This window comes from Lithobates pipiens, unplaced genomic scaffold (genome assembly GCF_037356315.1).
Source record: "Lithobates pipiens isolate NorthernLeopardFrog02 unplaced genomic scaffold, aLitPip1_a1.2 Scaffold_1, whole genome shotgun sequence".
Classification (NCBI taxonomy): Eukaryota; Metazoa; Chordata; class Amphibia; order Anura; family Ranidae; genus Lithobates; species Lithobates pipiens.
The window spans coordinates 50,252,467-50,267,713 of NW_027507685.1; the positions used below are offsets into that span (position 1 = coordinate 50,252,467).

Below are 15,247 nucleotides of genomic sequence, written 5' to 3' on the forward strand. Positions count from 1 at the left end.
GCAATTTCATTGCAGACCACATCAGCATTATGATTGCCCTCCGGTTGTATCTGGGGTGCGCTACATACAGAGTGCAGGGTTTAAGAGTGCGGTATGTACAGAGTGTAGTTTAGGATTAAGCTATCTACAGAGTGTATGGTTTAGGAGTGTATTATGCACAAAGTTCAGGGGTACGCTATGTACAGAATGCAGGGTTTAGGGTGTACAGAACACAGGGTTTAGGTGTGCGCTATGTACAGAATGCAGGGTTTAGGGTGTACAGAACACAGGGTTTAGGTGTGCGCTATGTACAGAATGCAGGGTTTAGGGTTGTGCTATGTATAGAGTGTAAAGTGTCTGATTTCTACAGATCAGCAGATATTTCTCAGTACTTGCAGGGTCTATAAATGGGTAAAACCTGGGAAATGGGTGTGTATTTTTTTACACTTTAAGTGAGAGGACATATCCTCACATCCAGGGCAGGGCTCTGCATTGGTCTTGATGATGTCAGAAGGCCTTGGAGCTCCCAAGCATAAAAGGAAAAGAAGTCTGCAGGGATTAGTCCAGCAGCTTAGAGGAGCCTGCAAAATTGTGGGATTGGGTAAGTAAAACTGCTTTACCAAGCCCCCTAGACCTAAGGGAGCAATTAATCCTTGCAGTAGTGGGGCAACCCAACTGCAAGGGAGGACTTTTAGGTTTACTGGAGTTCAGTTTTAGGGTCTGTTCACATTTTGGCATTTTGGAATCTCTGCCAATCACTGTGATTCTGGCTGCGGTCTCACAAAGCACTGCAATCGCAAACCATATGTTCGAGTTGCAAATGGCACCTGAAATGCGATGCGTTTTTGTCATGATAAACCTTGCGGAAAACCAACTCGCAAAGCTTGTCCAAAAGAAGCTTCCTGTGTTACGGTTTACCGCAATTGCCGTGCAATAATTGTGGCAAAACCACACCGCATTTTAGGTGCCTTTTTGAAAATGAATGGAGTGAAATTTGAGATTGCGGGCAGAGTAAACTACATAAGTAGCATGCAATAGCAATCAGTCACATGTTTGGGGCCTTCTGCAGTCAAGCAACATCATTACTATATGCTGCTTGTGCACTATACTCCATAGGGAGGCTTTGGTTCCATCTCTTTAGTGATCAATCGCTACTTCTAGAGATGACTCCGTAGCAATTTTAGCAGCAAGACTGAGCTGCCTCCATACAATGCATGTTATTAGGCAACATATTGTGTGGTAATGCGCCTGCATAATGAAATGCAAGGGATTGCAAAAGTGTCAAATGGCTTTAAATCTCTTAAGCAAGAGTATCGTCTATATAACGTACTTTAGGTACCTATTGGCAGCAACTCCAGTTTTGTCTAGTTTTCTTTTCTTCAGTCTTAATGCATCAGAAATATTTTTTGTTTTAAAAATGGCACATTTATACAGTCTTTGCAGATTGTACTGAGGTGACACACAACATTTAAATACTGACTAATCAATGGGGGGGGGGGGGGGGTAGTAACATTCTGAACGCTGCATCTGTACTGGTCATGAATAATCATGTGCACGGATGGCTCTTAACCTCAAACCTTTCTCTAAGTTGTCTATTATTTTTAAAGACTTGCACTCAGAGCTCATCATCAGATACTGAGAGGGATCCAGGAAAGTAATGGCAATTTAACATAATGTCACTAAGTGAAAAGTTACATGCACAGAGCTTCTGTAATTAGCAGCTGTTGAGTTAATTTAATGTACACCAGAAATCCTGCATTTTGCGTTGGCAAGTTTCACGTTCCATAATGTGCATATATGATGACGGTGGTTTTAACCTTACAATCTCTGAATTAAACCAGAATATGCATCTTATTAAGAGTGGATTTTTCATATACATCATGATAAAAGCTTCATGAAGCCAGTACTCTGCTTCAGTAGTCTACAGATAGCTTAACCCTTTTGCTGTTGAGGCCATCTAATATTCTTTACTCCTGGATGGTAGGGCAAATAAAAATATATATATATTGCATTACAGACATGAAGGATCAGCTAAGAATCTATCCTCCACGCTTTATGGGCATTACAGACTCTAGGGCAGTAATGGCGAACTTGGGCACCCCAGATGTTTTGGAACTACATTTCGCATGCTGCTCAAGTACATTGCAGAGTGCACGAGTATCGTAGCAAATGTAGTATCAAAACATCTGGTGTGCCAAGGTTCGCCATCTCTGCTCTATGGTGAACTTTCAAGAGTTCCTGCTGTTCCTCTTGGTTGTAGGCAATTGCTTTCCAATTTCTACATCCTGAGCTTTTTTTCTTTCTTTCTTTTTGCCATTGCAGTTCGGCTTCTGTTGGTAGAACTTTTTTTGGCAGTCATTCTTGTCCATTGAATGATGAGACTTGGCCTTCTAAGCCTGCTTATCTTTAGGAATTTTACAACATCAAAGTCACTGAACAAATATCAGGCCTTATCTGGTTCTGTAATTTTTTTTTGGAAGAGTGTACCAAAGCCACACTTGATCTTGTCATAGACTTTCCATGTATGTAGAGGCTTTCTCCCCTTCAAAGGCAGCAGGTAAAGAAGCCTAATCTCTTCCTTCTGATTGGCCAACAGTGTAGTGAGTTGCCCCCACCTGAGCCATGCATATTAATTCTTCAGGAAGATTATAATGAAAAATTTTCCCTTCTTAATTTTCCAGGTGGCAATCTATGGCAGCATATTACCACATGTATGCTACCATGTTGGCGCCAAGAAAATTGAAATTGTTATTGAATACCTACTATAATTTAACTTTTCTGGCATCAGTCCATGGCAGCATACATGGGGTAGTATGCTGCCACGTTTGCACCAGGAAAGTGACTTCCAGCATCAACCTGCTTTTTATTTAGAGTAGGGGAGAGTTCAATCAATTGCCACTTTCTTTTTCCATCTGTGTCTCAGGGAGATTTACTTTCTGGCCTTCAGACACAACAGGAGAGGATATCGTTCTGAGAAGAGGGGGTATCCCTTTTAAGACAGTTGTCAAAGGAACAAGCCTCCCCATTAGAATATGTTCCCCTGTATTCCTTCTCTGAAGGCAACACTTTAATTCCTGTTGACATTAGTGACGAGGACAAATAAAGAAGAGCGATCTTCCTAACAGCAACACAGCGATACCCTCACCGCTCAAATCTAAAAAAAAAAATGCTATTAGTTATCATTTAAGTGACACACAAACAGTATAGTTGCATTTAGTATTATGTTCATAATGCTTTACAAAGTGCTAGTATAAAACCACAGGGGAAATCCACCCAATTCAATGGTGAAGTCAATAATGCATCCTGTAGATTCTTCATTTATTGAAGCTGGGCATAAGAGGACAAAGGGTAGCTCAACACTAGTGTGTTAGGGGAATATGTGGTAAAATGTACGTATTACAGTTTGACTAAAACCCATATTAACACAGGTGTGCGGCAGTGCTGTTATTTTCAAATGGCGCCCCAAAGCACACACAGTAGCTGCACATACTGCAGAAAAACGCATGCACATGTGTGGTGGTTCACACTGTGTAATTTGCACATTACTCAGCAGATGATAAAAAGAATATATAGATGGCAAACAAAAATGTAAATTAGTAAATTCGTTTTTATCCATTACCAGTGTATTTTGCCATGGGCTGCAGTGTTTAAATTATCATAGATTCTCCTTTAGTTCACTTAATCAGCTTTGCATTATTAAAGGTTCTGTGTTTAATGCCATTTTCAGAAAATATCTGTGGGCTGTTAACATACTCCAGGAACACAATGCATGTGATCATCAAGTGATTTGCTGGGTGGCTTCCCATGTGATCTGACAGATGTATTTGTCTGTAATAGACCGCAATGTGATTCAGGTTAAACCTTGTATTTCCAGACACATTTTATCAGGAGTTATTGTTACTATTGTCAACCAATTAGATTTCAGCATTTGATAATTTCTACCGCTAAGATGATTTCAGAGCCTTTAGCCCCAGCTTACACTGGTGCAACCTGTCATGTGATTTCACAGTTCAAACAAAGTCTCACCCTATTTGTGCCTATGGATCCATTCAAATTGGTGCAACACCTATCTAAAAAAAAAAAGGTTGCTGTGGTATTAGGCCTCATGCACACGGACGTTTTTACAGCCGCTTTTTTGAGCGTTTTTTGCAGCTTAAAAACGCCTGTCCATGTTAGTCTATGGCTTCATGCCCACCTAGGCGTTTTTGAGCTGCAAATGGCATAGGCGTTTTTAAGCTGTAAAAAAAACCCAGGACCAGTGCGTTCCATGGCGCGGAGCTAGAGCTGCAAAAATGCGAATCGCGGGAAAACGCGCAACATATTTTCTTTGTTTTCTGAGTGCTATAGCTAAGAGATGTGTTTCTTTAAAAACGCTACTTAACGCTAACGCTAAAAAACACCAATGCAAAACGCGGTAAAAATCACGTTTTTTTTAACACCGATTTTTCCAGGCGTCGGAGCTAGCTTTGCAGCCAGTTTTTTAAAACGTCCGTGTGCATGAGCACTTATTGGCAATTTCATGTGTGACAAGCATTAACATCTGTGCATGAAGTTGCACAGATGTCACAAGCCGCACATGAAATCGCACTGACCGGTGGCTTTGAAATAATGGCTGAAGTAGTGCAATTTCAAAGCCCCTGTCAGTGTGAACCAACTTTAGCCCAAATGTGTTTTTGTTTGTTTGTTTTGTTTGCTTTTTTATGGGGTTAAGGCATCTGTTCGGTTTTTATTGCTCTCTGTATTAGGCTGAATAATTCTCTCCATTAGAGCCAGTTGACAGTAGTAACCACAGTGAGGTTCTAAGTTATCCCTCATATGTGTGTGTGTATAAAATAAATACACTATATAATATATATATATATATATATATTGTATAAATAGATCTATATCTCTAATATATTAATATATATTTTGAGAGAGCGATTATCCTGGAGATTATATCATATATATATATATATATATATATATATATATATATATATATATATATATATATATATATATATATATATATATATATATATATATATATATATATATATATATATAATATATATTGCAAATTTGATGGTGCAAGCCAGTAAAATAATGGAAACTGGTGTTCCAGTTTAAGCTTTGGAGTGGGCTAATAGGAAATCAAGGATGAAAGTCGCATCCCTTTCTATTACATTTTTTTGGGGGTTAATTTACTAAAACTGGAGCTTGCAAAATGTGGTGCAGGTATGCATAAAAACCAACCCGCTTCCAGGTTTTTTGGTCAAAGCTTAATTGAACAAGCTGAATTTAGAAGCGGAGTGACTACCATGCAGTGCTTCACCAGATTTTGCACCATCCAGGCTGTAAAAGGCAGCATTGAACAGCCATTACCTGTCTCTTCTCCCTGTCGCTTACACACCCCCTGTTCTCCCTATTACTGGGGTAACTTCTCTAGACATTCTAAGTAGATAAGCACTGCGATGATGATAACCAGTTCAGCTTTGCTGCTCCATGCCTGTTTAGTATGAGTAGAAATTCAACTGAATAAAATGGTCAGAATGGTTTTTTAGCAGTATATTTACAGGTATTTGAATATTAATATCTTGTGTACAATGAACTGACTTTATTTTGCAGCTCAATGTAAGTAAGAGATTCATGTTGTCCTTTTTTATGTAAAAAAAAAAAAAAAAAAAAAAAAAAAAGCAGTTTTCCCTTTCCTTTGTTCATGTTTTCTCTCTGTGCACACCATGGTAGACTCTTTGTAGGAACTTCCTGTAGATGTGAACATGCTCCAGCAATGGCTGAACATATTTGGCTTATCGCAGTGACTACAGCTGACAGTGCATTAGCATGGTTACTTGTAGTCCAACTCATGATTACACAGGAATGGGTGACAGCATTGCAGCAAAATCATAATAAGTGTATCCACCTACTACTGAAAAATATGATATCGTTGTTCATTAGTGGTAATGTCTCTTTTTAAAAGAAGTATTAGGTCATTTGATTATTGTACATATCATCTGAGCATGGTTTAATAGCATATTGCCTTTTCTTTTCTTCCCACAGACCACATTCCCTGTGACTCCATCACTTGCAACAAGCCCATCCATGGCTTTTAGCCCATACTTGAGTCATGTCTCTCCAGGAATGGGCCTGGTTCCCGCTGAGCTCTTACAAAATACGCCTGTCCTGGTTTCGGGGAATCCAGGGGTTACAGTTCCCGGTGGCTCTGCTGGTCAGAAACTGGTGCGCACAGACAAACTTGAGGTAGGTGGTTTGCCGTGGTAAAGATAGAAACTCATCTTGTGCATATAAATTGCCTTTAAATAGCTTCCTACTTCTACCTAACTTGATTTCTTGAAGTGACTAATTGCATAACTCTGTGGGTAATTTTGTCCATGGTCACATTGCAGTGTAAAATTTTAAATAGGCTAGATTCGAGAACCGGAGAACACTTGTTAGGCTTTCTCCTGTATTATGAATATTTAAACGTTGACATTTTTAAACGTTGACGTTCAAGTTTTATGTATCTGTACAGAACTTTTATTGGTGTTCCCATGGAGCCTGTTACAGTTCTGAAGTCAGATCTCTACACTAAAGCTGCGTACTCACTATAAAAATTTTGTAGGTGAGTGGCCCCGTTGGTCCCCTTCTGCCTGACACCTGACATCCTATCAGGTATTCTGGTAGGTACCGGCTGCGGCTCTCAGAACCTAATAGACCCATCCACGCTTTATAGTGTGGAAGGGGGGAACCGGAATTAAAATAATCTGTGTATACAGAGCTATAGTTGGAGGAGATATAAAGCCAAACTTCAGGCAAAAAAAAAATCACAATTTCAGGAACCCAATTAAATGTGCCACATTACTCATAACCGCCAGTGTCCTTCATGTGCACAGCTTAACCCGATTCTCTTCCTAAAATCATGGTAATGAGGCTCACCCTTAAAAGTCAATGCAGAAAACATGATTAAAGTTGTACCTGTAGACTGCAGAACCTGAGCAAATTGCCAACCCAATTGCACTCAGGGCATGCTATCAGCTGAGCAATGTAGAATGTTCCACTTGTAATCTTAAGTAAGAAAAAGGAGAGGACCAGACGCAGTGCCAGTCAATCACAGGAGAACAATGTGATCAGCACTAGATTTCAAACCCTTCCTATCAGCTGCTTCTCTCAAGACAGGCATGAGGCCACTTCAACCCCACAGAGAAAAACAAATTGTGCTCATGGAAAGCATAGCCTTAGGCCCCATTCTCATTATCCCATTTGGGAACATGCCCATTCCCTTGTGCATTACCACCATGGGAGGCACCATGCGCTGCTTGTGATGGTGCAATGCATTGTTTTTGATTGTCATCCTAACGCATCCTGCTGACAGAGGCACACTGCACAGCCGCAAAACACCCAGCCAAGTACTAAAGTGCGTAGTAGTGTGATATGCTGTCAAAGTGCAGGTTAGATGGCAGCTACAGCTATTATGTGGAAAAACTTTTGTGCTTTAACACACCACTCCTTAGCAGTTAGGTGTGCGCCTAGCTGTCTGGTTCACACTGCTGCATTGTGGTAATATGTGCACGGTGTGTGGTGATGCGCATTATGTGCATTGATAAACTGCAGTGCCATTAATTCTGAATGGCAGTCCAATTATCTGCATTGCAGTGTACTGTAAAATAAGGTATTGAACTACCATATTTTGTAGTTCAGTGTGTCACAAAAATGGTGCATGCATTTTTTTGTACATTACATCTGAGCGTTGCATTAATGCAAAAGTGGCCCTTAGTCACATTTCTTCTCCCAATGTGCTGTGTGGACAATGAATGTGAAACCAGCACATTGATTAAATCATCTGCTCTCCTCGAAGCATCTTCAATGTTCGACTGTACTGAGCAAAACAACAAAGCCGAGATTGCCTTACAATACTTACCCTGCCCCTACCAAGGAGGATACTGTTCTAAAGTAGATTACATGAAGTTAATATTAAGACATATTATGGTATTGATACTAGATGGATATAAAATACATATGATAATTTGTTAATAAATACATTACTGGATTAAATGTGTTTTATGATCTTTGGATTTCTTGAAGCTTTTTTTTTTTCCTTTCCATTCTTTCTTTCCTGGTCCATTTATTCTTGATTTTTTTTTTTATTTTTTTTTCCTTCGATATCTTAACATGTTTTATAATTTTACACCAGGTAAATATGAAATATTGTATATTAATATTTCATACTTACATTTACAGCCAGCAGGTGGAGCTCTGGGCTCCTTTTCTCCTGTTTGCCAGGTTAGTCTTACTTTCTTTCCCACACAATATGTTTACAGAGCTCAATAGATCAAACTTTAATTTACATACACAAGTGAATGAGTCAAAGAAGGGACTTCTGCCCCTCTTTCCCTTTCCCTACCAGCTTGTACAGACTCTGAAGGTAAACTGATTCTGCTGGTCTCATTTGTGCTCGCCTTTGGTGCTCTGTGACACTAGTGTCATTACTGGAAATTCTTATAATAGAGAAGTTTAAATCTGAACTCCGGGGAAAACAAACACCCTCCATGCTGGACTCTGCTGCAAGGGTTAAATGATTGTTTTGGTCTGGGGTACCAGAAAAAAAACGTTTTACTTACTCGATCCTCCCTTCCCACAGACAGTGCTGCTAAAATGGTCAACCTCTTCTCATATAGGCCCCTGCAGTCACAAGTCCTCTGACATGAAGTACAATACAGGGCCTATAGCCTTGTACTGAACATGAGTATGCCAAGGAACAGTCCACCACCAGAGAAGAGGGGAGTGCCTACTGCTGGTGAGCAAGAGATAAGGCAGGTAAAACTGCTTTTTCCAGTACCCCTAGATGTAAACAAGAATTTAACTATTGCGGTGCAGGGGCAGCCCCTCTGCAAGGAAGACTTTTTTTTCCCCTTTACCCACAGATGAGCTTTCCTTTTTTAATGACACTCTAGCAGCTACATACTGTGGTTACCTACATCTTGTGCAGGAGTATGCTGCACTTGACTGCCGTCCCTTGGTTTTCCTGAAACAAAGCACATGTATATAAATCACATTTTTAGGATTAGGCATTACAGCCAGTCTGCTTTTTTTCCAGGTCCAGAATAACATAATAATAGAGTGCAGTACAAAACATGTGCATGACTTTTTCGCAGCCACAGAATTCTATTCCCTTTAATGGCTCCCAGAAGCCAGGCAGAGGAAGGCCTGTTTTATTAGTTGACATTTAATGAAATAAAAGTGGTAAATGACTGTCTTGTAGGAAATGATGGGATAAGAAGTGAAAATCAATACAAAATTATATATCCATTTTCCTTGCTTTTTTCAAATGTCATTTATGTAATGACTGCACTAGATTGATAGATATATTTAAAAAACTTTTGATGCTAAGTGAACTTCAGTCAGTGTAAACATGTACTAAGAAATTATATTATACTTGAGAACATGCTGTAAGAGCTGCACACTACAATGTACTGAAAAATGACATGTCACCCAGGAGAGTATCATGGTATGCTGTGCATACTGGCACAATAAGGCAACAGCCCACCCCCCTCATGCAGCAAAATTTAGTTCAACTTGTATGCTACATTATTATGTATTCAGACCTCCAGAGACTACCTGCAGTTAGGGACAAATGATTGGTGGTGAACACATCCATGGCCGATCATCTGTCCCTAACTGCAGGTAACCACTGGATATGTGAATACATGCAAACAGCCGCAGACAGCCATGGCTTCTGTCAACCTGTCATTGCTTTGTACAGGCTTCCCAGCCGCAGCTGTTCCCATACATGTGTGATTCCAGCTGCAGGAATCTTTCATATGCCCCTAACTGCCCATGTGTATATAGCCTAATGTCGGCCATACACACGGTTCGAATTTCAAAAGAATTTTCTTTCGAAAATCGTATCTAAGAATCTTCGTATGAATTTCGCATCATTAGTGGGCTGCAACAACAGCCGATTTTCATGCAGAAATCAAATTCGAGGAATTGGACATGTTGGAAATTTTTGGAAAAAACAAACAATATTCTAATCAATAACGGGAAAATCGTGCGAGAAATGTAATAAGAAAATTTACGGAGAGAAAAGAAGATTCCCGGTCACAAATTCTTTTCTGTAGCAACATGAGGTGAAATTGAAGGCTTGGTCGCCGAATTTCGAAAATCAATGGTTGCACCATCGGATCACACTTTCTGATTTTGAAAAGAAAATTCGTTCGAAAATCGACCATGTATGGCCTGCATAAGACTGCTACATACTAACTCAGCTTGGGCTTATAAATACCAATTGTTTTAATTTATATCTCAATGTGTCATTGCTGACCTCCAGACAATGCTAGTCGACGGACTGCCATGTTAATCCGATGGCTATCTCCGCAATGATTCAGCCAGGTTTACTTTAAAGCCGAAGTGTAGGTATAGCAATTTTTACATTGGTTCAGCCTGTAATTATGTATGTGCCATACCTGTGGGATCCCTGTGGAAGCTGGTAATCACTTTAGGCTGGGCTTGCATGTATGCGGGGATGGTTCTTGTGCAGAGTCCAGTGCAGTTTCCATTCAATGGTTTAGGTGCAAATTTGGCACATAAATCACACCTGAAACTGACTGAAAAATGAACAGGTCCCTCCTCCCCCCCCCCCACCACAAACAACCCGTATATATGTGAACCAGCACCATTGAAAACTGGCCTGGTTCACATGTTATGCTAATCAGATGCAGTTCAAAACGCATCCAATTCGCACATAAGTGAACTGAGCCTTAGTACGCATAACAACTACGGGATCTTCACTAGCTTTTAGGTCTTGTGCCAAGCAGCTTCTCTGCTGCCATGTGAACACAGAAGGTTGCTTTCAATGGGTGCTATTCAGTGAAGGAAAAACATTCTCTGATTGGACAAGGTGTAGAGACAATCACAAGGTCCATCTTGTCCAATCAAAGCACTTTGCATGTGTGAGAAAATGCAAAGTGTTCCCTGAATGGATCAACGAGTTAACGCCAATCACTGTAGTAGCGATCCACACAGGGGATCCACAGAGATCCCAAAAATTCATAATATATTCATACTTACTTTTGCCAAGCTGGATCAATGCAACTATGTAAAAATTACCATACCTAAATTATAAACTGCCCAAGTTCCTATCCTGAAGGTTGCATATCGGCTTCCAAAAGCTGTGCAAGTTTACAGCATTGTGGGGAGAGGGGCCACTGCTGAATCAATCCGCATTTTGTGCAGTAGTGTAGTCTATATTTTTATGGCAGGATGGTGTCTGAAATGGACTTGATCTACGGCTTACAGGCACAACATTTTACAGAATTACTTTGAAAAGCCCATTTATATATCTCCTCATCCACTGCTCTTGGCAGTGTTGTCTGACTTTAGTATAGAAAATGTAAAACTTGTCCTGGTATAACTTCATATTTGTTTTGTGGCCTCTCTACCCTGGGGGAAGTGCTCCATAGCTCCTCATTATGGGCACACCCAGCAAATAGAGGCGTATAGGGATTGTGAGCATGTTCAGTGAAAAGGTGGCAGATTTTTGGTGTTGCGCTTTCCAGGACATTTTGTTCCTGTATTAAGAAGGAAGGAAAATAAAAATGTCTTTGGGTATAAAGCACTTGGCAAATCACTTTAAGCTAAATTTAACTATTTGCCGTTTTCCAGCAATAAAACTTCTGATTATTCCGTACCAAAAAAAGAAAACATTTCTTGTGTTATTTTTCCGTGTTCGTTTTTGCTTTTTGTATTAAACATTACAGTCACAGAAACAACGTCACAATTAGTGGAAGCATGTCCTGTTGGAAGAAAAGTATTAAGGGGTAGCCTTGCCAAGACATAGAGGCCATAGGAAAAGGCACACATTTCTATAGAGTTGAAAAGCAAAATGCCAAGAAAACCACCAGTATCTTATACATGAAATATGTATATGGTATGTTTACTGTCTTAGCTACTAATCTTGTGGCTTAAACTTTCTATGCTGTACAGCTAGGCAGATGATGCGTTTAGTTATTAGAGACACGGTCACTTTCCCCCTTCATGGCAGAGTGACGGTACCTCCTGATATCCCACTACCAAGAAAGATATACCCCAGGGAAGTGCGGTCAGTGGCTGCTGAGGCACTGGCTAGTATCATTGCCAGATGCTTACAGGTTATATATGCCATGAACGTTAGAGCAAGAGCAATAATTCTAGCACCAGGCCTCATCTGTAAACTTTTAACATCTAATCTATAAAAATCTTTAACGCCTATGGAGATTTTTAAGTACGAAAGTTTGGTGCCATTCCGCAAGTGTGCGCAATTTTAAAGCATGACATGTTGGGTATCGATTTACTTGGCGTAACATCATCTTTCACATTATACAACTCATCGGGCTAACTTAGTGATTGTAAAGCTTTGATTATTTAAAAAAAATTAAATAAACATACTGTACTTGCACTGTGCAGCTCGTTTTGCTCAGAGTGGCCCTGATCATCCTCTTCTGGGGTCCCTCTGCGGCTCTCTGGGCTCCTCCCCACATCAGATAATCCCCTAGGAGAAGCGCTTGCCTTGCAGGCATGCTCCTGAGTCCAGCATTCAGCGTCCATAGCCGCTGAATCTAGGACTTGGCCCCACCCCCAGCAACGGGAGCCGATGGCTGCGTTGCTATCTATCCAATCAAGAGCTGAGAACCCTGGGGCAAAAGGACAGCCAGGTGAAGTTCCAGGGCTCAGGTAAGTAAAACTGGGGGGTTGGTCGCTGCCAGGTGTTTTTTCACCTTAATGCATAGGATGCATTAAGGTGAAAAAACACAAGGGTTTACCACCACCCCCCCCCCCCTTTTTTTTTTTTTTTTTTGTGAGGTTTTTTTTCCCCCCCCCAAAAAGTGTTTGAAAAATTGCTGTGCAAATACCGTGTAGCATAAAAAGTTGCATTAACCACCATTTTATTCCCTAGGGTGTCTGCTAAATATATATATAATGTTTGGGGGTTCCGAGTAATTTTCTAGCAAAAAAGGATGCTTCTTACATGTAGGAGAGAAGTGTCAGCATTGGCCTGGGTGGCAAGTGATTAATTACCAGAAGTATTATACAAATAATTATTATATATTGTTTTTAGGGTAATTTGCTATATTTTGAAAAACTGTACTCAAGCAGGTGGCTTAAGGGACGAATTACTGAAGTTTGGAGTTATAACTTCAAACTAGTAATTTTGCAGAAAATAGATAAATAATAAATTATGTTATAACATATAGCATAATATATCATTTAGCCTGATTAAAACAGTACCTTTTCAGCAGGCAGCAAATTCTTATTCTTAACTGTGTGAGAAAAAACATGGCACTATGGGTAATTCATATACCTATAAACCCATGCATTTTCATTCTAGTTAAGAGAGCTGGGCTGAAAGGGAGCATGTGTCTTTTAGACACATGCCCCCTTCTATTACACTGCATTGAGAGGACAGCCTCCACTGCAGCATTTTTATTGGACAGCTTGTTCCAATGGTGCTTTACCATTGGTCCAAGGCTCCAAGCTGTCTAGTGAGAGGCACTGTGAGCTCATCCTCTGCTGCACACCAAGTGTGCCAGCTTATTTTTAAACTGGCCGCTCTGTATGTAGCGTCTGACAGGCTGCACAAGGAGCCCCATATCTCTGGAACGATAGGTGGCATGAGCCCCAAATTTTGACCAATAGTGGGTTAGGACTTCAGCTACCCAAATCTCTGTGACCCCAGGTTGCCAAGCTGCGACCCTCAAATTCCGATCGTTTTTTTTTTTTTTTCATGGCAGGTGAGACTCTGCCTCCCACGACTGCACGTCCCTAATATACCCATAGATCCACATTCCTGCTCGCCACCTCTCTATTGCAGGAATTTAAGTTTAACCAGGTAGATGATATTACAGCTCCCCTCCCATATTAGACATCCCAACTCTGTTGGAGCAACTGAGCTCTGGTGGAGAGGAGAGTAGTTGAGGGAGCCCACATCGGTGATATACCTTGGCTGGGGATCTGGGGACACTGACACCTTGCCCTAAATGTTCAGCAATGCAACTTTGAATGTCACCTGTTCAGCCTCCTCTTTTGATTGCAATGCTACTTTTCTTTAAAAAAAAAAAAAAAAATTTCATAGGGCCAGCAATGCAACTTTACAAATCACCTGTTTATCATCCTCCTTTGGACAGTGAACGGATGGATATCTGACCTCTGTGAGCCGAGAGCTAACCTACAAAGAAAGAAATCTGACCAGAGACAGAATTCTGTGTGACCCTACTAATAACGGAGGTGTGCATATCACAGGTTGGCTAGCCAGTAAGGATAAGCTCAGGCATGTTCACAGCTGCGCATGCAGAGCCCGCCAGGAAGTCTGCACTGCAGATCGCTTATCAACAGCAGTGAGACATTTTTCTGATCTTTGGCTGCAGAGATCGGGAAATGACTCACTGTCTGTGATTAGCGCTGTGCAGTGCGCACTTCCTGGTGGGCTCTGCACATGCAGTTGGGAACACGCCTGAGCTTATTCTTACTGAAGTAAGTATGTGCCCTGGAATAAATGCCGGAACACAAGCAGTTTTATTTACCTCACCTTTCATTACCCCAGCAGCCATTGCTCTTCTCCTCTTTCTGACACTCCAGGTTGTGGGCCTACCCTCTGCGTCCTCGCTTACAATGCAGCACCAATGGTCCTGCATTATACATGGTGACAGCCATGTGTGATGCAGAGAAGCAGCTTCTGGTGACAGGTTGTGCAGCTAGAATAGGCCTGTGTGAGCTTGGGATAAGAAAGTAAACTGCTTTTCCTGTTCCCTCTAGGCAAAAAAAGAAATGGAGGGGAAGCTCAAATGCAAAAGTAACTTTATTTTGCCATGAGTTTTTAGGGCTTTTTTTTTTTTTTTTTTATGCATCCAGACCATTTAAAATGGATGGGTGACTTTAAAGCTTGATAATGGGTTGTGTTAAAGTATATTCAGGTCTTAAACAAATATGCCATACTGTCCGAGCAAAAAGGGCAGTGTATGTTCAGGCATTAATCATTGAAATCCCTGATCCCGTTTATAGAACGTCATAGATTGGATGGTATGTGCAGTGCTGTACAAATCCATAGAACCCTGATTAGCCAACAAGCCTGTGTGTGTGTGTGTGTGTGTGTGTATATATATCACTGGTGGAGAAGTTCCTGTTAATTTAATATCCACATATTAACCTGAAGCAATGATTGTGGTGTGTCGTATGTACTCAGTGGAACAAAATGCACATCTTTCTATAATTTCATATTAAAGACTTGTTTTTTTTTTTTTTTTTTGCTCGTGTA

At 40.6% G+C, this 15,247-nt stretch overlaps 1 protein-coding gene across 5 annotated transcripts in view; it reads left to right on the forward strand.

Annotated features, from left to right (window-relative positions):
• Window positions 1–15,247, forward strand: part of MBNL3 (muscleblind like splicing regulator 3) — a 195,351-nt gene that overhangs the window by 142,717 nt on the left and 37,387 nt on the right. For all 5 annotated transcript variants that reach the window (XM_077493823.1, XM_077493606.1, XM_077493784.1 and 2 more), the window contains one exon: window positions 6,022–6,222. In XM_077493823.1, coding sequence (XP_077349949.1) covers window positions 6,022–6,222 — 201 coding nt within the window. The remainder of the gene's footprint in view (window positions 1–6,021; window positions 6,223–15,247) is intronic.